General features: G+C 36.0%; 2 protein-coding genes across 2 annotated transcripts; both read right to left on the bottom strand.

The window, feature by feature from the left end:
• Nucleotides 1-327: 327 nt before the first annotated feature.
• On the bottom strand, nt 328-2437 carry LOC111921311 (GDSL esterase/lipase At5g33370). Its single transcript, XM_023916881.2, has 5 exons — nt 2079-2437; nt 1847-1974; nt 1154-1396; nt 821-1073; nt 328-743 (listed from the first exon to the last, which is right to left on the bottom strand). Exons 1-5 carry the CDS (start codon nt 2341-2343, stop codon nt 511-513), a joined length of 1122 nt encoding a protein of 373 aa, XP_023772649.1. The 5' UTR covers nt 2344-2437; the 3' UTR covers nt 328-510.
• A 954-nt stretch (nt 2438-3391) lies between these two features.
• On the bottom strand, nt 3392-13896 carry LOC111921297 (GDSL esterase/lipase At5g33370-like). The gene is made up of 9 exons (XM_023916872.2): nt 13838-13896; nt 13675-13711; nt 6372-6380; nt 5820-5838; nt 5139-5456; nt 4902-5029; nt 4242-4484; nt 3709-3961; nt 3392-3624 (listed from the first exon to the last, which is right to left on the bottom strand). Exons 1-9 carry the CDS (start codon nt 13894-13896, stop codon nt 3392-3394), a joined length of 1299 nt encoding a protein of 432 aa, XP_023772640.2.
• Nucleotides 13897-25838: the final 11942 nt, after the last annotated feature.

Here is a 25838-nt window from a genome sequence, read left to right as displayed (position 1 = left end):
TACATAACTAAGATGATAAAGTGTATGAGAACTGATAATTCCTTCCTTTCTTTCTTCTTATCTTTCAATACATACTCCAATTACTCTTACCACCTGATATAGTTAGAATTCTTAAACTGTAAATTTATATTATTTTACTAATTATGTAATTCATTTATACCAAATATTGTATATCTATTTCTTTACTAGTTTACTTATCTTTCCCAAATGCCGAATTAATAAATCGTACCAATTGCAATTGAAAGTGAGATTCAAACTAGATTTTGATGGTCTGACGTGGGTCAAATGGTTCAAGTGGTATTATTAATACAATGCACAATATGAAAGTGATATTCAAACTTGCCTTTTCCAAATTATAACTTTGGTATATGTAATGATTACACAAACAACGTAGCAAATTAATACATAGTATATAGTTTTGCATACATATGAAAGCACAAATAAAGAAATCAACCCATAACAAACGTAGAATCTATTTCTACAAAACAGGACTTGGAAAACCTTACTTAATTAGACTCTTTTAGAATCCAAAGCCATGAAAGTGCTAAGGTTCATTGGTTCCACATACTTTATACCATTAAATATTTCATCCACGATGATTCGATTCGCCCTCTCAGACGGGTGGTAGCCATCCCAAAACACATATGCATCCCTATTTTCACACAAACTTGACAACGGCGTGCAAAGTCCTAGCCCATTATATGGGCCTTGTCCACAACAAGCATCTTTTGATGTCTCAAATCCTACACAACATATTATAAAATCAAAATATATAATATCTAATGAAAACAATTACAAGAAATAGGAAATACTCAAATACCAAATGCTTTGGGATCGTTGATGAAATTCAAGTGCATATAGTTCGTGTTAGCTGTCACAAAGATGTCACCACCGAGCTTTTTGTTGAGTGCAGTGACCATGTCAACAAGTTGCGGGTTAAATAAGTTTGCAGCTTGTTGAAGTTCGTTTGCGCATTCTCCTTGCTTACTATGTAGTGCCAAGATAGCAGGCGCACACCCTAGTGGCCCTGTTCCTGTTACTAATACTTTTCGAGCTCCTAATTCGTAAAGTCTCTATAGATTAATTAAAACGTTAAATATTAGACTTTGGTTGTAAATGTAGAGTCTAATTAATTAAGATGGTTATTAGTTACCATTAAGATCTTCTCGTATTCAGAGATGAGGAATGGGACATAGTCGGGGAGTTTATACTGAATGGACCTAATCGAGTTAGGAATCAAAAAGTAGTTGTTCACGAAATCATTGCCACCACAAGTGATCAAAACCAATGCTTCGTTTACTAACTTTTTGGTTTTCTCCACTCCAACTAAATCAGATACACGTTTTTGGTATGTCTCAAAGTCTGACAATTGAGATGGCATCCGAATAATATTTATCTGCAAACATATGGAAGGAATAATATCTGTAATGATGTTGAGTTTTATTTTTTAAGTGTAATATCTTTAGATCGGTTACTTTACTTTAAATACGTGTAAAAAAAGAAAATATATTAGAAAAGTTAACTTACATGAAACACCGATATAAATAAAATAAATCATCATATAATTAATAAATATTCACCGGAAATTATGAGAAAAATCTCAATATTTTCGAAAAATTTACACTTTAGTCCCAAATCTTTTGAACATAAAATACATGATTATTCCATTTTGGCTCAAATTAACAATTTATGACATATTATAGTGTTTTTACGAATAATTGAGACTTTTTTGTTAAAAAATTTTAAAACTATAGTAGCTTTTCCAAAATATATTGAGACTTTTCTAACAATTTTCCCATGTTACACAAATAAACACATACTATTTATATAATAAATATCCACTTACAAATTGTACTCCGGTATCATTAAGGATCCCAATCCCAGCAGAGGCAAAATTAGCACCATTTAGCAACTTTTCATCCTTTAGCTCCGGAGACAAATATGGCAATAATGGATCAACACCAATGTGTTGCCCTAAAATCATAACATACATATTATCACATAACAATAATAGATCAAGTTGTTTTTCATTACACAAGATATAAACAGAAGATATGATTATGAATTAAGAGATTAACCAATAATATCTGGAATATTGAGGCCATTAGAAAAACGGCCCGTGGGACGATGTGTGGGATAGTCAATCCCATAAGGAGGTGAATCGGCTCGTGCAGTGGTAGCCAAGAAGTTGTTGTTTCCATTGTCGACCAATGAGTCTCCAAATACAAAGAAAGCCCGATGGCTGTTTTCAGTCTGTTGGTTAGTGTTGGATTTGCTTTCAATCCCTAAAACGAGACCAAAAGCAAGAAAAATGAAAATACTAACAAGTGGTAAGGAAGACATCGTTTTTGTGTTGTATTCTTGAAATGGAAGGGGTTCATATATATCATGTAAAGGGACCAAACCCCACAAAATATACACTTATTTATGTAGTGTAGTGTTGACTCCCATGGGTAAAGGAAGTTTCAACAGGGTGAGGTCACTTACTATATATAGCAATACAATTTCAATATGAAATATCAACATTCCTGATTTAGTAAATATTTAACACTTGTCGTAGAGGTAACATAGTATGTCCAATAAATGAAACATATATGAAGCAAGCGGTAATGAACAACTACTAGTATTATTTAATTGTTTTATGTGCTTAATAGTAGTAAATAATCTTTATCTGTTAGTAATGGTTGTAACCAAACACAACTAATGAACGAACACGAAAATATCAAAATTTGAGCATCATTGTAGATTTTTAATTATTAAATATATTTTTTGGGCCTTCCGTTTACCTAATAATGACGGGTTAGGTTTGGGGATCAAAATAATCATCATCATAAACAAACATGAAGGATATGCACATGCATATGACTTGGTGAGTCCATGCTATCTAATTCCTAACTCTAATAAGTGCAAATGTGACTTTTAGTAGTTCGAGAAACATAACTTTTAGTAGTACACGTAATTTATTTAATATGTACGTCGGATTTCAAAAAAGAATGTGTTATGTCTAGGTGACTATTTAACACTTGTAATAAAATCCACCGGCAAAGAAAGTAATGATGCTTCGTTCATTTCAACCAATTCGTTGGGTCGTATTTCAAATGCAATGTGATCCTTACAAACACGAAAACCATCTTGACAGGATTTAGACAACTGTGTATAGAATTCATAACAATACAAATCACACAAGTGTATTTTTCATCGTATATAAATTGTACTTTAGCATTAACTATAGTAGATAGGAATTTGGTAAAACAAAGAAAATCACAATAATAATAATCCATTCAAATTCAAAGAACTTATATAAATAGGAACCCAAATACATTGAATCAATCGTTGTGCATATATAAAATACTTGGAAAAAAAACTTTTGGTTCGATCAATATAATTAAGATCACATGTTCGAGTCGATGGACATGATGACACTAAGGTTCATTGGTTTCATGTAGTTGTGTGTCCCATTCATAATTTGTTGCACAATCAATCTACTTGCTCGTTCAGTCGGATGGTAAGCGTCCCAAAATACATACTCATCTCTATTGGGGCACAAGTTTGCCAAAGGTGAGCATGTAAATAGCCCGTTAAATGGTCCAATCCCACAACAAGCTGTCTTTGATGTAACAAAACCTACATAATCATCACATATACAATTTTAATTGTTAAATTTTTTAAATTAGGTGTTTATTTTAAGTGATTGTAACAATTATATACCATATGCTTGCGGATCCGAAATCATATCATGGTGCATGAGTTGGGTGTTGGCAGCAATGAAAACATTGCCATGATACTCAGTATTGAGGTGGTTGATCATTTCAGTAAGTTGTGGCTCGAACAAGGCCGATGCAGCTTGTAGATCTGTGGCACAATCACCAGTTACACTATGTTGGGCCCGTTCTGCTGGGGCACACCCAAGCGGTCCTGAACCCATTACAATCACCCTCCTTGCTCCCAATTCGTATAGTTTCTGTATCATAACGAATTTTATTCTTTTTTTAATGAACAAACGACTAATATCTTAATTACATCATAAATCAAGGACTGGGAAAGTCTTCATGGCATCACTTTTTATCAACAAAAACCGTCATAAAATAGTCTCGTCTATGGACTCAACTTGTGTCATAAATGTGTAGAATTGTATTCGATCCAAATTACAATATGAAACATTCTAAAATTTTATTATGAAGATTAGAATAATGTTTGGTACAAACTAGCATCATGTTTAGAAAGAAAGAAAAAACACTTACCACCAAGATTTTTCGATATTCGGATATGAGATAGCGAACATAATCGGAAAGTGAAGCTTCTTGAGACCTAACGGAGAACGGGTACAAGAAATAGTTGTTTACAAAATCGTTGCCACCCAATGAAATAAGGACCAACGCTTGGTTCACGAGCTCTTTGGCTCGTTTTTCACCTATTTTGTTACTCAGTCGTTGTTGATATTCTTTGAAGTACTCGAGTTGTAATGGCATTCTGAGTATGTTTACCTGTATATTTTCATATTTAAATCACACAAACAATCAAAAATTACAAATATATTCTTAGATGTTAGATATACCTTTTATCAAATTTGAAATAGTTTAAATTTCATTTGAATTTAAAAACATTAATATGGTGACTAATAAATGTCTTTAAAATCTTTATAAATACAATAACTTTGTTTCTAAATAAATCAAACAAATATTTTATAGTTATTATGTCAAACTAAAAAATTACGAAATAAGTATAATTACATTCTATATTAAGAAATAAAAAATAGAAATGCAATGATTTTGACTTACAAACTCAAATCCAGTATAACAAATATTTTATAGTTATTATGTCAAACTAAAAAATTACGAAATAAGTATAATTATATTCTATATTAAGAAATAAAAAATAGAAATGCAATGATTTTGACTTACAAACTGAAATCCAGTATCGTTGAGTATTCCAACTCCAGCCGAAGCAAAGTTTGCACCAACAAGAAGTTTTTCTCCCTTGAGCTCAGGACTCAAATACGGTAAAGTGGGTTCCGACCCGATATATTCACCTGCAATGACAATAAATCTTGATTTAACACATCGACCCAACTAAATATATAAAAAATCATTATGTTTTAATATCAAAAAAGCAAAAGAAAAATAGAGAAAAAACCGAACTAATAACATCAGGAATGTTGAGCCCATTAGAGAAGCGTCCTGTAGGCTGATGTGTAAGAGAATCGATGCCATAAGGTGGCTTATTAGCCTTTGCTGTTGTAATCAAAAAGTTATTGTTACCATTATCAACTAAAGAGTCACCAAACACAAAAAATGGTCGAACTTGGTTTCCTTTTGGGCTAGCATTAGGATCTATTGGTGTTGCATGGGTCCTACTGGCTGCAACATGGGTTCCATTGGGTTCAACATGAGTCACATTGGCGACAACATGTGTCTTATTGGGTTCAGCAGTGCTAGCTCCTACTGCAAAACACAATCCTAAAGTCAACCAAAGACTAGCCATTTGATAGTGAATCATTGAGAGATTGGTTTTTTAGTGAGTTTGAGGCAACTACAAATATGTTTTCAAACTTGAGGGAGAAGATGCGATTGACAATGGGTTTATATAGATGGTTAGTGTGATAATATTACTGTTTTAAGCAAGCAAATGTGAAAATGAATTTGATGAAATTAATGTTGACATTAAAAGAATCAATTTTGACCAAATATCAATCTTTTGGAAAATGGTATTATCATTCAAGATAGTCAACTAAATAAATTATTATTAAATGAATAACTATATTTCTAATTTTTTTTTTCAAAATATAGATATGAGCAGATTCATATGTATTTTTCTAAAACCATTTTTGACTAATGATACCTTTATTGTAAAATAATAGAATAATACTAAAGGATGGATTTGGTTTTATTTTGTAATGTTTCTCAAACTAGATTATGACCCGCGTTAAACGCGGGAAATGCATAAATAAAATATAAATGTATATAGATATTGCAGAATAATTATTAAAAAATCATGGTTATTGATATTATTGAAATGTGTATAAAATACATTGAAGTTGGTAAATATATATAGTCGTTGAAAGACCTCTTTGTAGACAATATTTTTTGTTTTATTAGTTGAACGACCTTCATCGCCACAAAGTACCTTCAAACCTTTTTTACTTGTGACACCGGAAACAGCTATATATAGTTAACCATGCGCAAAACGGGTCTACGCAAGTATAATCCAACGTTTGACAATGTACTTTCAAAATACATTGTTATTTTATGGTTATATTGCAAAATAGAATTGTTTATTTTAAAAAATAGTAACTTATTTATGTTTATTTGAAATGAACCACATAACCCCCCCCCCCCCCCCCCCAACACACACACACACATACAACATGAAATATAAAAAAACTCTAACAAAGAAATATAAAAACATTTATGCTTGCTCGATTTAGATATTGCCCATAACTCATTGAAAATGTCAAAATACATAATTGGCACACAACTTACTTGTTATTATGAGACGAATTAAACAATTTAAACAAATGATGATTTTTTATTTTTATTTTATGACAATGATAAAATAATGGAAAAATGAATGCTTACTTCAAGACATTTGCGGACGTTTGAGTAAGGTCTATGTTCTTAACTGCTGAGTATTCATATCTTTCACATATATCTATTAAATGGTTATTCAAGATGAATTAAAAGTTCATTGCTATTTCTTACCAATTTAGAAGTATGTTTTCGACCACTTTTGCATCAGATAAAAAACATATAGGTTCTTTTAGTATTACTGCAATCCTACTTTCATATAAAATTACTTTTTTTCGCATCAGACCAAACTCGGTGTTTTTAAGCATTATTATCATCATATATTATACATTCTTGATAGTTTTTAAAAGTTAGTTGCAATTTCTCATTTCTTTTTGAAAGTTCGTTGTTATTTCGTGTTGCTTTTATAAATAAGTTTTAGACTATTTTTTTGTATCAAACCAAATTTGAAGGTTATTTTTGCATTATTACCATCGTATATGTTACATTTCATTTTTATTATTTGAATATAGTTTTTGTAGTTCAAAACCGATACGCATATAAAAATAATGACTACATATTAACCGACTCTCTATAATGTATAATTAAAAATCAAGACACTATAATCATAATTTATTGATGTTAGTTAATATATAATTTATTTGGGGATGAGGTTAGTTTTTGGTTACTTATTTGGGAAGTATAATATGTATTATGCATTACAAGTGTTTATCTTTTAAATTTAGCATTTGTTACTTTAGAATTTTATTTTGGCTTGAAATAACCATGATCATCCCATATTTAGTATTTTTCTTTTCTTACACATTTACTTCCTACTGACTTGCATTCACTAAAACAAGATTTAACATTGTTTTTAAAAAACAAATATGAACAATAAACTATTAAACTCAATGGATATGCTAAAAGAGACATGAGACTTGTCTTTTATAAGATCAATAATACCAAATTGAACAACTTTCTGCAAAATAATTTAAGAACCGAAGAAAACCTGATTGCCCAGATATCTAATATCATTATTTAAGTCATAACCTGTTATATGCCGACAAAATTGAAAATTTCAGCCAAAACTCTGTTACATGCCATCAAAGTTGAAAAAAATCCTTTAAAGTTAAATGATGGTATTAATTTAAAAAATTATCTTTCACTTTTTGTTGGATGTATTTTTTTGATGACAAGAACAATTATCAGTCCAAACATAATCCGTAAAAACCAACATGGCCAAATCATAGATCGCTTCATCAACAAAATAGAATACCACGGTCGTAGATGATAATCCAGTTAGAACATTTTTTTCTAAAAGATCAAGAAATGGAAAATTTATTAAAATCTTATCACGTTGATAAAAGTCATAACAAAGTGACATAGATTGAATCGATGGTTTACAATAAATAAAAAAAAATGAAGCCCTATCAGAGATAGAAAAACCTGAGGATAAGACAAAAAAACATGTAACACTACAAAGTTGCAAACATAAAAAACACATGATGCTAAAAATCTAGAAAAAAAAAAACCAAAATTTATACATGGTTGTGATGTAAGCGTAGAGAACTTGTGTCAAATTCTTTGAGACATTTCGTCAAACACCTAAGGTGTCTGTTCTAATAACCCATATTTTGAATGTAACATGACAAAAAAATCCAATGTTACAGGAAAGTATAGAAATAAACTAAATTAACATGTATTTAGATTATACAAATTATTTTAAACAATGTTCCTTCAAAAATATACTTATTGTTGTTTCATACCTACATACAAAGTTTAATAAAAACAATGTTAATTGTAATTATGCAATTTGATTCTACAATCAAATAAAAATTTTCTATAATACCGTAAATATGATATTCAAGGAAATAAGATTATTCCTAGTTTAAATTATAACTTCTTAGCCTACTTTTGATATGGTTCATGTATTAATATTTAGAGAAACCGGTAGGAAATGATGTTGATATTAAGTGTTGTATATTGTTGTTACCGATAAAAAACTAAGTTGTAGTTTAAATTAAAAGTTCTTTTTTCATGGTAATTATGTTGCTATAAATTGTAAAAAAAATCACATAGCTATTGCAGTTTGTAGAAGTTGTTGAGTATCGAGTCCAAGTTAATAGGTTAAGAATTTAATATGAAAAATTATACAATTTTGTTTTGTTTGACTTAATCTAGACTGAATGACGTTAATCAATTTCATGTAAGTTGTGACAAAGAATATCAAAATATATATGAATATGTATATTTGATACGGGAACAAAAAATAATCGAGAAAAATATAAAAAAACGAAAGAAGGTACTGACCTTCAAGTGCACAACAATGAATGATTGAAGCATATAATGATGATGGAAGTGATAAACAATAAGAATGATGTTGTAGGAGAAGGTCTGAAGAAAAGCAACGATCGAAAATAAGTGTGAGCCTCAAACTTAAGGATGAATCGTATATGTATGTGATAATTTGAATATGATTTTTTGGTATTAATGGTTTCCTAATAAAAGTGGATTTTATATTAATGGTTTGCTAATATAAACGGATTTATATTAATGGTTGATATTTAATGTCTTAATTGAAATGGTTTTCAATAATATGTTTTTAAAGTTGACTATTTTAAAACTTTTATAACCGAAAATTCAAGATTTAAAATAGGGGGAAATTTACTAAAATTAAATACATTCTATTTCAATGGATTTAAGTTAATTTTGTTTGACAATTGGAAAACTTTTATTGGAATTAAATACATTCCATTTAGGGAAGATGATGTCACCAATTTAATCTAATGGTGGAAAACATAAGATTGAAATGCAATCAATGACCCAGATTGTTTCAGATGATATCATAAGATTTTTGTTTTAATATATATTAAAGATAACATAATTATTGATATGCTTATTTAATGAGTTTTTTTAAAAAGAAAAAACTAATCAAGTTTAAAATTTGAAGCCAAAAACTATAAATAATGGAATTAAATTATGAACAATATTAATTAGGGTTAATGATGACATAGACCGTCAAAAGATGTCTTGAAGGAGATGCTTGCTTCGGTTTGTAGAGATTTGTGTGATAATTGGAGATGCAAGGAAGAGGCAATATGCAAATTCTAAGAATACATGAGAAAAAGGAACCACCTTATGGTGCTACATTCTGTTATGAACACACAAAACATCAATTGAAGCACAACCATTGACATGAACACCCCGCTCCCGAGTTGTAGAAAAGAAAAGAAGAGAAGAGAAAAGAAAATAAGGAGAGAAAAGAAGAGAAAAGAAAGGAAAAAGAATCTGTTATTTTTGCTCCCGAGTTGGAGAGAAATGGAAGGAAAGTTCAACATTTTGTTCTTTCTTTTCAAATCCTCCCAAATCAGAAGGAAAGTTAGGAGGGAAAGTTTTCCTTCCATTTCCTTCCTTTAATGAAATTCGGGAGCAACAATCTCTCTTACTTTCCTCTCATTTCTATCCATTTCCTTTCTTTTCTCTCCTTAAGTTGAACTCGGGAGCGGGGTAGAAGAAGAAGAGGATTAGGGAATTCTGGTTTAAGAGAAAAATAGAGGAGAAAGATGGAGGCGGTTATTCATGTTTTTGGCCAGATTTATGGAGAAACTGATGTCTCATATATAAATAGAATGATATGCTTTAATTGATAACATAATTGGTGATTTTAAAGATTTTATAATTAAATATAATTATGCCCGAATTGTGAAATATATTTTCGAAAGTATAAATAGATTCTATAATTAAATATGAATAGATTCTATAATTAAAGATTCCATAATTTAATGTAATTGTGATTGAAATGTAATTGGTAAATTTAAAGATTCTATAATTAAATGTTTGAATTCTATTTTGAAAAGATGATGTAATCAATTTGATCTAATGGTGAAAATCATATGATTGAAATACAATCAAGGGTCTTGATTGCTTCATTGGTGAATTAAAGGTTCTCTTTTAATAATATTTAGAGATTAGAGATGAGTAATTTTTAACCATGTGTGATGCGTTAACGACGTTTGACCATATATGTCATTAGGATTATCGTTGATAACTAGTCTTATACTTTCCGGTGTCGGGTATAAAGCTTTATTGAATTATCAAAACAATATACTTTTTTTTTGAAACGGTGGAATGCTATAAAAAAACTACCAAGGTGTTAGAAAAACACTAATTACAGTAAATAAAAGCCAAGTATGGGTTTTACAACCATGATCCTACAACAACTTAGCTTTTCTATGCCTATTAGAAATCTAAAAAAAGTCATATCTACCACATCATAAAAAATAATAGATTTCCTAAGAATAGCAGTCCAAAAATAATGAATTACAAAATTTCATAAACATCATAACACAATCATCATTGGTGCATCAAATGTCTTCCATTCGCCTCCTGCAAACCAAATTGAATCCACCAAGGTAATTAAGAACTGAACCGTGATAGGAGTGGGGATATGCACCCCCACCCAATCGCAATACGACCCCACAAGTCCACCAAATCTGAGCATTGTAACGTCCTGAAAATCATAGGGTAAAATTTTTATTTTTAATATATATTCAAACATTCATTTATCTTTATCCAAACATTTATTCCAGAGTAAAACAATTATGAGAGTAGAAACCCAAAATCACAAATTGCGGAAAAGCACGGGTGTATGTGTTGTGATCAAGTCGGGCCCTTCCCTTTCGAACCAGAAGTACCTGAAACCATAAACCACAAATTGTAAGCACAAAGCTTAATGAGTTCTCCAAATACCACATACCATACATAAGAAACATACTGCCAAGCATATCCGAGTGCTGGCTTACCCCTTCGGTCTATTTCAACCGGATACAGTCGAACATATATGGGTGTTAGACCTGCCCATTCGGTCTATTTCAATCGAATAATGTCGAGTATATCCGGGTGCTCAACCTGTCCCTTCGGTCTATTTCAACCGGATACCAGGTCTATTTCACCCTTACCACTACCACATAATATCACACATAAATCATCAAGCAAAACATGCACCACTGACAATTATCACAAAGACAATCATCATACTATAACATGACTACTAGGCCGACCTTGGTGCCTTTGACCCACAGATTCTATGAAAGGAGACTCACCTCGATAGTTGAACCCATGAATATATCTTTCACTACAGATCCGCTAGAATCATCGCGCTAACAGACATGAAGACATTTGATTAACATTAAGGTTTCAATACCCAATCCAATAATCTATATATGGGGTAAAATACCATTTTACCCCTCACCTAGTTTGATCCAAGACTACGACCCAACCTCACAATCAAAGGCTCATAAACCAAAAACTCATCCAAAACCCACTTATCGCCCAATTTTCCAAATTTGGCCCAAACCCTTACATGGTCCTTACCCTAAAGCCCACTAACTTTTTTCCAAAGTCAACACTTTTCTACAGATCGCCCAACAAAGCACTAAAAATTCAATCCTGAACGATAGCCCGAACCCGAAATAACACCATAAGAGCCACTAGGACCCAAATATCCAAATTGGGCCCAAACCCATAATGAGCCTAACCCGAGAAGGCCCAACATCCAAAAAGGCTCAAAATAACCAATGGTCAAACTTCAGGTCAACACTCCATGGACAACAAGTCAACAAAACAAGAAAAGCCCAACAGACCGAGTATGCCCCACGTACTCAGCTGGTACGTCTAGCGTACACCCTTTAGGGCTAGTACACGCAACTTACCAGATGGGTACGCCCTGTGTACTCCCCTGAAACACAACCTTCTCCATTAAGCACTTAACCACTTAAGTCCTTGCTTCAAATTCTTATATCTGCTTCCCATAGATGACTTATCACGTAAAGTTGGCAACTTTACTTGCATACATGGCTTGATGGGACTCCAAAGCTCAAAAGAGCTAAATGAAAGGTCTTAACACATGCATGAGTCCAAATAAACCATAAAGATCACATTTTTATGCCGTTGGGATACTTAAAACGTCCAGATCCACAAGATCAAAACTCCGAAACAACCATAGCTCACAAGGACCACCAAAAGAGGCTAAAAGGACTATGAACAAACCCAAAAAGAAGATCTAACCAAAGAGTGAGCAAGATCAAAGCTTTTTACCTTCAATAGATTGCAAAAGATGTCAAATTTTTGGATTTACAAGCGCCTTTCCAGGTGGCCAATGATTCTTCAACAAGCTCCAAGCTCTTCAAAGTGCACAAAAATACTCCAAGATCCTTCATAATGGCTTAAAAGATCCAAGATATAGGTTAAGGCTTGACTTCTAGGATTTAAGAGGCTTAGAGGTTGATAAAAGATAAGGCTCATGAAAGAAATGAGGTTTAAATAGGGTAAAAGGTCACAATTTATGGTTTCATGGCTGAAGGGAGTACGCCTTGCGTACCCCTTTAGACACTCGACGTATTTGAAGACCACCCGCGACTACTCTACTCGGTACGCCCTACGTACATATCTTGTACGCCCCGTGTACTCGATGGCCCTCCAAAACACTCAAACTTCATTCGGCCATAACTTCTTCGTCCCAAGTTCGTTTCTAACGAACTTTATATCCACGGAAAGGTGTCGAGAAACTCTACTCTTCTAACAACTCACTACTGCCTTAAAACTTACCGAACAAGAACCCAAAATTCATAAGGCCTGAACCAACAAATTACAATTATACCCTTGGGCTCTAAAGCCATCGAACACTCGGATCACTTAAATTGTAGCACCGAGAACCAAAAAGTGGCCAAATCCTTTCTTCCACAAGACCCTAAGCCTCATGATAACTGATGATTGGGCCACAACCCCGAATAATGAAGCAATCCGAAACCGAGTGTTACAACTCTCCCTCATTTAAATTATATTTCTTCCTCAAAATCGCTCCTTGCTAAAACTCAGATTATACCAAGCAACCCGAGGAACGTAACTGAAAATCTTGAGCATACAACGACCTTCCCAAATCAACCGAGCCCAGCCCTATCAGAACTCTTCGACCGACGAAGACAAATCCATAAACCCATGCATGAAACAACTTCTACCTTTCTGAAACTTGAAGTCTCAATTTGGTTTGACTCAATGATAGACCGCCCACACTTAACCATTACCATGACAATTCCACATTGAATACCAGACTAAACATAACACTTCCACCCCTGATTATCTTGATGCTACCATTGGGAACAAATTCACTGACCATAAATAGTTGCAGAACACTTATACTTGACAGAAGGCTCAGATAATCTTCGACTAGAAGATTCATCCCTGCAACGGTTAGACTCAAACGAGAGCTATGCAACAGGGTCAAATCAATTACTATGATATTATTTAATCCAAACTGCAAGTGACTTAGCACATGCCTCAAATAGCAAACAACTCCACACATGAATCCCAAATCACTGAGACCACTCTGACTCATCTTGTTACCCCCTAATTGCTTTCCGAAAGTAGCCGAGACCTCCCTGGTCCCAATTTGTCTGCCAACTATCTGAAACTTGTTTGCCAACTATCTGAAACACTGGACTCTTGCCCGGTTGCCGAGTCGAAAGTCACACATGCACAGTCGCCCCATGCGACTTTTGAGAGAAACCTCATCTAGAAATTATTGCACAAGCCATCTCGCCACCAAAACCAATGCTAAAATGGATGCTACATGACCAACTATAGTCTCATATCATACCATGTTTCCAACGACCTACCATTTCCTGGTTCCAAACATGTTGTGGCCCTCCCACAACCTTGCAAACTGGCCCACCCAGGTCTAAACCATCTGAAGAAATCCGTGACCAAATCATAAATCTGCCACACTTTCACCGCTGCACAGGACCGGTGAATGCTACGAACCACCCCGCAGTCTTACAACACTCCCACACTAACTGACCACTAGTGAATGCTACGGGTCACCCCACATTCTTACAACACTTCTACACTGTCTGCTAACTAGTGAATGCTACGGGCCACCCCGCAGTCTTACAACACTTCCACTTTCCATAACCACCGCCCATGGTCTTACCGCTCATCTATAAATTCGAACACACCCAGAGTCGAACACGCATTCGACCAAGCACCCAAACTAAACTCGATACATGACTGGGATCCCCAAATTGGGTCCATTAGAAGCCTGCTAACCATCACCAATAAGGTGCTAACCAACTGTTGGGAAGTTTCCCAAACTCCCAACTCGCACAATCCTCAATCCAGATGGCCACTTGGGTCGCATTCCTCCCCGACGGGGATGCTAAGCTTATCTTAGTTTCACGCATGCTTCTACTCTTGAATACCCGAACGGTTCTCCCCTATTTTGATTCGACAAAGCTCGTACAGTGGTTGAGGCAAGACATTGTGAGATGTCGTGATGGTGTACCGAGTTGACCGAGTATGGTGTCCTAATTTTTGGTCATGTTGAGACTCGAGTCGTGGGATGGCGAGTGGAGCACCTAGTGACTTTTGTTCCAGTGGGAACCTATCAGTTAATTTTCGCCGGAGTGGGGCTGTCTAAGGGTGTATCTATGCTGAGAAAAGTGCCTTGCCTATGAGAACTTACATCAGGAATGGTGGTGCATAAGCCGGGTCGGTGTACGCACCTATCTTTGTTGAGATGTGGAGCATGAGTTGGTGAACTCAATGTAGTGACGGCTTGATGATGAGATTATGGGGTGATAAGAGAGCAAGTGGATCCGATTGGGAGTAATCGTTTGGGATTATCAGGAAAACCATGGAGTGATCCCATGGTGAGTCAGTGAGCAAGATAGTGTTGTAAGACTACGGGGAGCCGTAGCATCCATGAGTCAGTGAGAGAGTGTCGTGATACTTCGGGGAGCCGTAGTATTCACCGGTTAGCGAGAGAGTGTTGTGATACTGCAGGGAGCCGTAGCATTCACGAGTCAGTGAGGGGGTGTCGTAGGCTACCAGGGGTGACCGTAGCACTTAGTAGTCGATAAGAGCGAATATTGTTCTACTGGGATATGTAGTATTAACCAATTAGAGTATGACGCAGAGGAGTTCTTACGCTTAGGTAGCCTTACCACTTGAGTCTTCGGGAACCTGGTTGCCGGACTAGGGGCGAGACTGGGGTCTCCGTGACGGTCGGGGATTGTTGTATCCCGAGTTGAGGAGGGATTATCGTAATCGGAAGGAATTGGAGAGATCGTGTGTGCATAAATTCGCAAATCGTGGGTTCGGGTTGAGTATCAGATTGGAAATGAGTGGTTCCAATTCTATCGTGGAATCAGACTCTCGAGTTGATTTTGGGACAATTTGGGTATTGAGTAGGCGGGATGAGGTTCCGGATTCGTAGATGGGTCTCATTTTGAGGGGTATTGATCTCCATCTGTTGTCTCAGACCGGAGTGGGTTAGTTTCGTTGGTATAGGAAAAACACAAGATGCATGGAACCGGTAGGTGGTAGACGACAGAGGTCGGAGGTGAGACGACTTCTGATGGGGTTGTAGTATTCGCTTGGGGTAAAGCAAACTTCATGACTTGTGTATCACAATAAGCCGATATAGTTATTGTGAGAAGGAAGTCGATAAGTCGTTTTATTAGGTGTGCACTGGGTAACCTTTGGATGTTCAACTACTGGGTCGGAGTTAACCTGGTGCTCAGTGTTGGAAAGGACATTTGAAATGAATCGGGGGTTATGATTAAGGGTGTCATAGGATCATTCCGATCTGGCTTGACCGCTTCCTTGTCTAAGGACAAAGTTATGAGGATCTTTCCTTCAGAAGGGTTCTGATAGCTGTTCAGGCAGTGGGTCCTTAATGGGATATGACCTTTCGTTCCTTTTGGGTTGCGATCGGGAACGATTAGAGAATCAGATTTGGTAGAGTGTTCTTAAAGTCTGTTATCCGAGGAGCGATTAACATGATGATATTTTGCGAGGGTGGTCTGACAGAGAGAAATACCAGTAGAGTTTCCAAGTTATGGAGAGTCGGATCGAGTACCGCAGCGACAAAAGGGTCTGTCCTTCTTCAGGGACGGAAGTTCCTGTTGGGTTCAGGTGTCTTTGAAAGAGATTGTTGTATGATATGAGGTCATTTCGGTGGTGCTTCTCGGGTAATTGGGTTCCATCTATGTGTTGATAAGAAGCGATTTCGAGGGCGAAATCTAATTCAAGTGGGGGGGGGGGGGGGAATTGTAACATCCTGTTTTAGATCGTCTGAGATTAAGGTTTGTAGGCTACAACCCGGGCATGAGGAAGCCTCGGGGCTGCGACGAGTTGCTAGAAGCGTAGGGTATCTCGACACCTTTCCGTGGGTATGAAGTTCATTAGAATCGGAGTTATATCGAGGAAGCTATGGAAGTTTGGAGTTTTGGCAGGATAAGTCCCTTATTCAAGAAAGGTGGCAGCCGAGTGCAATGGGCGTACATGTGTGTACGCTTAGCATACTCATGTGCGTAACTTTTCAGCGGAGCCACCTAGTACGTTGGGCATACCAGGCATTGAATGAAAAACCCTAGTTGAGGGGTGTCCCTATATAAAGAATAAGCTGGCATCATTCTTGGCCACCACCCTCAGATTTCAAACCCTCTTAAACCCTAAACCTTCGTTCATGGAGCTTGTGAGTGCATTTGAGAGCCTTTGAGTGTTTTTGTGTGTTCTTAGAGTGAAGAAGAAGCTTTGGAGAAGAAGGAGTGAGAGTCCAGGCCCTTGGATCTGAGCATATCTATGTTGGGAGCTTCATATAGAGGTATAAAGCTTCAAGCTTTCTCACTCTTTTGATTTGTGCATCTTAGTCGAGTATTTTAGGGTTTTGTCCCAAAAGTTGGAGACTTTATGAGATATTGAGCTCCAGAGACTTTGATCAACACCTTTGAGTGTATTTGGTGGTGTAATGTCATAAAAATCAAGACTTGGACGTTGGAATCAAGCCATGCATGAGATATGAGCATTTTGCGATAAGAGAGTGAGAGTTTTGGGTGTTTGTGACTTTATCAACCATGCTAAGGCTTGAAGTCACTGACTTTATGGAGTAAGAGCTATTAAGGAGTCCAAATTTGTGATATGAGCCAAGGTCTTAACTGATTAAGACCAAATGAGTAGAAAGAGTGAAGTTGGGTCGTATGCTGAGCATAATCCCAGTACGCCCCGTGTACTGACCAAGTGTCCCCGGTGGCTAATATGGATTCGTGAGTACGCTGAGTGTACCAAGGGAGGTAGGCCCCGCGTAACCTTACTGTGGACTTTTGGGCTAAGTCTCATTTTGGGCATTGAGTGTTGGGCCTGGAGTTTGGTCTAGTTGCAATAAAGTTTTGGACCGGAGGAATATATATATATATATATATATATATATATATATATATATATATATATATATATATATATATATGCTTTGGGCCCTTCAGTTGGGATTGCCATTTAGATTTGAGAGTTGGGCCACGGGAGAGCCCATTTATTATTGGGCCTTGGTGGGGCCAATGGGTTTTAGATTATTGATGGGATGGTTAGTGGACTACCTTTAGACCTAATGAGTGAGAGTTTGGACTTAGTTCCTAATTGGGTTAATTGTGGGTTTGGCTCAGAGATAGAGGCTGGTGCGCAGCAGCAACGTTTATAGGGGTTGTTCATCATCCGATGTGAGTCTTCTCACTATATTTTACCTAAAGTGGTAATTCTTGTGTGACCGGAGGGTCTTTTGTGTTTATATTGAGTTCTGTGATATCCTGCATTATGTCTATGTGATTTATGTTGTGTATTATTCTGTGCTTACAAAGTTAGGACCCGATGGTCCACCTGAGTTAGGATCGGAGGGTCCACCTGAGTTGTGGAACCGAAGGGTCCCACTGAGACACATTCACCGAAGGGTCTTATTGAGTTATAGCCTCGAGTGGCTAATGAGCTGTGTGTGGTATTTTGTAGAACTCACTAAGCTTCGTGCTTACCGTTTTATGTGATATGTGTTTCAGGTTTTTCTCAGGATCGCGGGAAGACACCAGCTTGATTGTATACACCAGTGAAAGAGTTATGTTTTGAGGATCCTGGATTATTAATCAAACAATTATGGAGCTACGATTTGTAAATTAAATAAATGAGATTTTTTTGAAACGTGTTATAAGAGTTATATGATTTTAAATGAAAATTTTGTTTGAAAATTTACAGTGTTACATAATTGGCATCATTACTATAGTTGCTTAGTGTGTGCATCATAGTTGTACATAACTAAGATTCTATAGCATACAAATTTTTGATTTAGCCTTACTTCCTGTTCCTTGTCTGGTTGTGGTCTTAGGGTAGAATCAAATATTCGACTGTCTATAAGATCCAAAGTTATGTATGATTAGCATACACAATTGGCTATAGGGTTGCTGGAAGTTTCATAGGTGGGTGGGTCTGTGAGCAGCTAGCCAGATGAGGCGTGATTAAACACTCTTGAGAGAATGAGGATAAGATGTATGCATATCCTAGTTTTTGTACTTATCTAAGCAGTTTTGTGATGATTCTTTAAAGCAAATATGGGTAGGTGTGGAAGGTAGTATGGGCCCATACTACTGGAAACACAAGACTCGTACGCTTAGCAAGGAAGTCACAAATCCCAAGGGTTTCATTTGTTTGGGATGGTTTTATGGTATGAGTTGTGACATTTCTGATATATTCTGGTGTATTTTTCATTATGGTGTTTACGAGAGGATCTGGTTATGGTTCTAGCATGAGTATCCAGGATAGGCCAGGGTTAATTGATGATCAGATATGTGAGATGATTGTCGCTGAGGTGGCTACCGCTATCCGGGGATCAATTCCAGAGTTGTTTGGGTATATCAAGACTGCCATGATTGAGCTATTTGATGATCGTTATGCTGCTCTTACCGAGGCTGCTGCTGCTGTAGCTACCGCAACTGTTGCTGCTGCGAGGGTTCGAGTGGAGAGAGCTTTCCAGTACCCGTGATTCGATAATACGAAGCCCCCATAGTTTGATAGGGACAGGGACCCGATTGTAGCGATGAGGTGGCTATCTGATATGGAGGGTAGTTTCTTCACATGTTCTTGCCCTGCTGACCAGAAGGTCAAGTACGCCCTGAATCTTCTCAGGTTGGGGTTGAAGGAATGGTGGAGGTTGGTGACTGGTGCTTACACTCCTGAGCAAAGAGTTGTTGTTACTTGGGAGCAACTCTCAGAGATGTTTCAAGAAAGATATGTTCCTTTGGTGGAGAGGGAGAGGTTGGATTGAGAGTATTTGGATTTGAGGCAGACTACCGAGACAGTGATGGAGATCACCAAGATTGTTACTAAGAGGGGTCTTTTTTGCCTTGCATTTGCTGCTTCGGAGCAGGCTCAGATGGTTTGGTTCGGTACTTGAGCATGCTCAAGACGGATATCTAACAATTTGTGTCTACCCAGTGATGCGGTACCCTTGCCGAGCTCCAAGAGGCTGCAAGGAGGCGAGAGATTGAGATTGAGACGCAGATGAGGGAGCAACGTTAGGCTCTGGTTCAGTACCAGCTTGTGGAGAAGTGGTTCAAACCTGATGATTCGTGATCACGAGGTCTGAGGGGTTGCACTTGTGGAAAGTGCGGCAAGGTTCATGATGGGGTTTGTAGATATTATTCTACTGATTACCGTAAGCTTGGCAAAGAGGGTCAATATACGAGGGATTACCATCAGCATGCCTCCTTCAGAGTCGAACATCGTATATTATCTTCTGACTCTTACTGCAGTCACAATTATCGAACACCATCTCCATTTTAGAGATCTAGTTCATGATTTGTACAAGAGTTGGGTTATAAGATAGGCTATGTGGTTTGGCTGCCATGAATTCTTTATACTTACAATCATTTCCTTTATTCCCCTCCTTAGGGTCATTCCTTTTGACCACTCGGAGTTCCACACGACTAACAGCCCGACTGTAATTCCCTTCATACGAATATTCCTCCTTTAGCTCACATTGTACAATGGTGCAGTAGGTTATCTTATAATGTCCCGAAGTAGACGCCTTGTCTCCTCCATTTGACAGTCTAGCATCATCTCCATCATCGCCTGTACTCCGACCATTATGATTAGATCGGGTGCAGCTGCTACTTCTGGTGCACGCTCAATCACTCGCGCTCAAGCTTTTGGTCACCATTGATGGTTCCTAATATGTTGTGTGTTCTCACCATGACGTCCAATACACCAAAGCAGACTTTCAGTGTACAATGACTAGAATTAAGATAAGGAAGATTCTATAGACGTATAAATCTCCTTATCACTCTAAAAAGTTATATGTCAGTTCTAATACCGTAATTAGACGTATATAAACCTGTACACATAAAATTTTCAGATCTGGTTGGCAATATCCCATAGATCTGACATCCTAAAGCATCCAAGGCATCCTATAATTTATTTAGCACATAAAAACAATCTACGCATCTTTCCTAAAGTAAGCTAGTGATCGTGTCTATTTAAGCATACCTCATAAACATAGCAGAAACTCATCTCACAATCATCGTTTAGCATTTTATATTTAAGTTTAGAAATAAATCCTTACTCATAGTTCGCTTAAACTAATGCTTTGATACCAACTGTGACATCCTAATTTCTTGGCCAGAAAAGACCGGTTTATTTATGCTTATTTAAAATTAGAGTATAATTTTTAAAGAATAATATTGCAGAATGTGTTCCTAAAAACATGATAAAAACATTTCCGAAGAAATGTATTTTATTTATATTAAAAAATCTGGGATGTCATTGTCAATACAATAGATAAGCATAAACAGGAGTAACATAGGCCTTACAAATATATATTATTCAACTGGCATAAAATCCATAAATTTCTCATCCAATTATCACACCTGTGCTCTCGTGCCATTACCTGTAATACAATAAACTAAGCGGGTCAGGCTTGCGGGCCTAGTGCGCACATAGAGTTTTCAACCCACAATAATTAAAATTTTTAATTATATTCTATCATTCGAACATTAACCCGATTACCCATTCTCGCTATCCTCACTTTCTGTCCCTGACATCTATTTTCAAGGGACCTATCCTAAGGATAATTTTCAGGATAGAAAATAATGCTCATGGGATTCCTCAACAATACATATCAATAAGGTTTCCATGGGGGGATGGAGTACACCTGGTGAACACTAAATTCGACAACACCTATAGGTTGCGAGCCTGCTAGCGTTTGGTGGACCATCCAGAATAGTCTGTGGTTGTCATCTTTACTCTGCTAGACGATTAGATCATCTTTAAAGTCAATGCCTCTCATCATCTATATCATCTTTCATCTCTCAACATCTATATCATTTCTCATTTCTCATCATCTATGTCATCTTTCATTTACCCATCTTTACCCAATATATTTATAGGTAATAAAAATACATATACAATTTAAAAATGAAATAAAACATGTATATATCGCTCATTTAGCATAGATATTAGGAACACAAATAATAGGCACATATAACATGTAATTATCTTAAATACTTTATATCTATGTGTAAGATGAAAGTAACCATGCACTCACTTGTTAATGTGAACGACTCGAAATTCGGGCAGAGTTTCGCTTCTAGCAATTAACCTTTCCTTTGACGTGACCTAGGATCATTATCACTAAGTATTAGTCTAAAATTCTACGTGACTGAAAATAATCTAGACCTATCAATCATTCCAATGAATACTGATAGCTCTATTAAATAAGGATCAACCAGACAGGACAACTGGGAAGCATTATCCTTTCGGCATAAAGCTTTTCTGAAATCCAACAATCAAGCCAACATGACCATTCTAGACACCTCTCCCATAAGTATATTAATTAGTATAACGACTTGGAATCACATATAAATCTTATTTATTGGTTCATAATAACGGCCTATGACTATAAATATAAGTTACACTAAAAAGGCTAGAGTATAGCTTAACTTACAGAGATTTTAGCAAAAATAAGGAAATTTGAACTGACAGAACTCCAGGCTGATAGCTACTAGATGTCGGGTTCCTAGGGACTTCTAAACTTGCCAAAATACCCAAAACTCTAAGAAGAATTCGAACCAAAAGAGTAGAAATTGAGAGAGAGAGAGAGAGAGAGAGTTATGTAGATAATATATAGGATGGAATGAGCTCATGGAAGCTATTTATAGTTAGAAAATTAGACATGTGTGCTGCACATCCAAGCTACGTTGTTCCCCAAGTCTGTTGCCACGTGTCAGGTGCAGATTCCTCAGCACACCGCACCACCTATCCGCTGCCGCACGTTTCATATGGATTTCCACTTCTTTAAAATTTTGTATCTTCTTCATACAAGCTCATTTTTTGACATATTTTATATACACTAGTAATTATCGACGAGATCAACAACTTTCATTCTGATTCTGTCAACTAATTTTGGCTTTATTTTTAAATTTATATTTTTAATAGGCTTAGACTGTTAAAGTTCGTTATTTTTTTTTTAACTATCTTATCTGATGTCCGTTCTCAACTGTTTTTATATTGATGGAATCCTAACAACCAGATCTTAAACTCTCGTTTAGATTGTTTTGGCTAACAATCTACCGATCTAAAATTTGATATCGAATCTTAGAAAAATCATAACTTTCTCTATTGAAGTCAGATTTAGACGATATTTATACATACGGATTCGATTTTACGATAACTACGACTTTCGTTTAGATTAGTAAGGCTAATAATCGACCTATCTTCGAGTTGCTATTTACAATATCCATAGTCGTGTCGGTTTAAACGTGAAACTTTAACGGATCATAACTTCTTCGTTCTAAGTCCGTTTTGAGCGCTCCTTATATCTGCAGAATCCTTGTTACGACTATTGCATCTTACTCTTAAGTTATTCGTCCTAATCATTAATCTATTTAGACAAAAATTCTATCCCTATTTTGTTACGTAGCTATAAACACACTATCTTATATCTTATATCTTATATCTTATACTACATATAAAGCATATTAGTTATATATTGAATTTTAAGAGATACAAGATACAAAGCTTTTTGTACAAATCAATTATGCATAACAAAACCATTAATACTTGCCAAAATTTTGAAGACTTGAATTAAAGAAGGTTATTAAAAAAATTAATTTGGAGCAAAAAAACAATTTTATAATATTAAATCCATCAATATAAGTTTATTTACATTTCTTAAACTAGATAGTTGTTAGTGGGTTAGTAATCCTAATGTTTCTAAATGTTTTCTCATTTACCGTGGGAGATCTTTTGTCATGTGGTCTATTTCATTGTTCATTTGGCGATATGATACATTTTCTCTGTTCATAGTTATGGCTGAATGTAATGGTTGGGGTAATTGGGTTTATTTTGAGCTTTAGTGTTCCGTCTACTCTTTTCCTTTGTTGGCATTCTTTTTTGACCGGATAGACGTTTTTGATCTTGTGTATTAGATGCTTATGTTGAGGTTAATTATTATTAATCTCCACATATACTTATTTATAGTTCATAGGATGCATTTCATGGTTTGCTCTTGATTTCTTCTAGTTGTTGGTGAGATTTTTGGTCAGGACAAATGGTTTTGCCCTTGCTTCTTTTGTGGGCGATTTGCTTCTCTTCATAGAGGCTGCCTATTAGTTCATTAGCATGGTGTTGCTCTTGATTTATTCTGGCTGCTGCTTGTGGTCTTGCTTAGGTTTGGTCTCATTTTGTGGATTTATTGTAGTTTGCCTGTTGTTTTGCTTAGCTTTATTTCTTGTTTGCTTTCTCTTTTCCTTTGCAATCTCATGTTTGTTTTTTCAGCTCCTCGATGGTGTTATTCTATATATTTTTTTCGGAAAAAAAATCATGCTACCCCTTACAAAACCTGACTACGTGATGTAGTGGTCAAATGACTAAATGGCAAAAATAAACATATCTTTCAATAGATATTTACAACGGATAAAACTTAAAAGAACTTAGAAAGAAGACAAAACTTCAAAAATGGTCCCTGTGGTTTTCGAAAATATCAAGTTTAACCTCTAAGTTCAAAAAACCTCATAGATCGTCCCTGTGGTTTCAAAACTTTTAACATTTGGTCCTTCCGGCTCACTCTGTTACCATTTAGCCGTTAAGGCAGGGGCATTTTTGTTATTTCATTACACAGGGACCATTTATGAGGTTTTCTATTACTTTTTTTTAAATAAATAAATAAATGTAATATACAAGAGTCCCCCCCCCTCTCTCTCTCTCTCTCTCTCTCGTTTTAATACCCAAATTCAATACCTAAACCATCAGTAGCCATAAGACAAGTCTCACCACCGTCCCTCCTCTCACCACGAAACCATGATTCAACCACCGTAACTTATTTGAAGCAGATATGCCCACCAACAAGTAGTTCTCTTAATTCTGCCCAACCAATAGCAAAAATTAGCCCTACTGCAACCTGAAGATAATTTCGAAGGCAAAATCAAAAAAAGATTTGCAAACTGATCTCAAAGTTTCCCCCACTGTGAGTCTATGATGGTGGTTTGAACACTCCAATTCCTCCTAGTAATTGGAGGTTAATAATAGATTAACTTGATTTGGAAAGCCAATTTTGTGAAACAGAATCAAAATTGAAGTGAAATCCTCTAATTTCGATCAAAACGAACTCCAAACTCGACTCTAACGTCTGCCGCCTATAGTATTCTTTTAGAACTCTGATTTCGTGATTCCACAAATACTCTAACGTCTTTCGATTTCCACAAAGAAATCAAGCAAGAACAAACCCAAATGAGCTGCTTTTCGATTTTTGATTTTCAGTTTTAGATTTTAATAATCAAGCAAGAACAAACCTAAACGCCGTCCCTATCAGAGAGGTGGAACAACATCGTCGGAGAAGGAGAGAGATGAACGACTCAACCATCGTCTTCATCGAGTTGTAGATCGGAGAGATGGTTTTTTCGGAAATCAATTTTCGATCATATTCCAAAATGGTTCCAGAAATCAATTCTCAATCGAAATTAGAGGAAGTGATGGAGTGGTCATACGATGGTCCATGGCTAGAAATTACATATAGCTTGGTGATGGAGTGGCAGTGGTTTTCCATGGGAATACCAATCAAGGTACAAGCCATCTAAGCACCTCCAAATCTTGGGTTTTTAGTTTCCAAGTTTTGATTTTGGTTACCAGATATAAAATGAAGATGAAGTTGATGCTTTTGGTTATCTGGCATAAACGAGAGAGAGAGAGGTGGGACCCTTGCATATTAAATTTATTTATTTATTTTAAAAAAAGTAATAGTAAACCTCATAAATGGTCCCTGGGTAATGAAATGACAAAAATGCCCTTGACTTAACGGCTAGATGGTAACGGAGGGAGCCGGAAGGACCAAATGTTAAAAGTTTTGAAACCACAGGAACGATCTGTGAGGTTTTTTGAACTTAGGGACTAAATTTGTTATTTTCAAAAACCACATGGACCATTTTTTAGGTTTTGTCTAGAAAGAATTTTATGTGAATGACCCTAATT

This window comes from Lactuca sativa, chromosome 9 (genome assembly GCF_002870075.4).
Source record: "Lactuca sativa cultivar Salinas chromosome 9, Lsat_Salinas_v11, whole genome shotgun sequence".
In the NCBI taxonomy this organism is placed as follows: Eukaryota; Viridiplantae; Streptophyta; class Magnoliopsida; order Asterales; family Asteraceae; genus Lactuca; species Lactuca sativa.
Note: the sequence above shows the minus strand (reverse complement) of the source record. Positions and strands in the feature narration are given on the sequence as shown.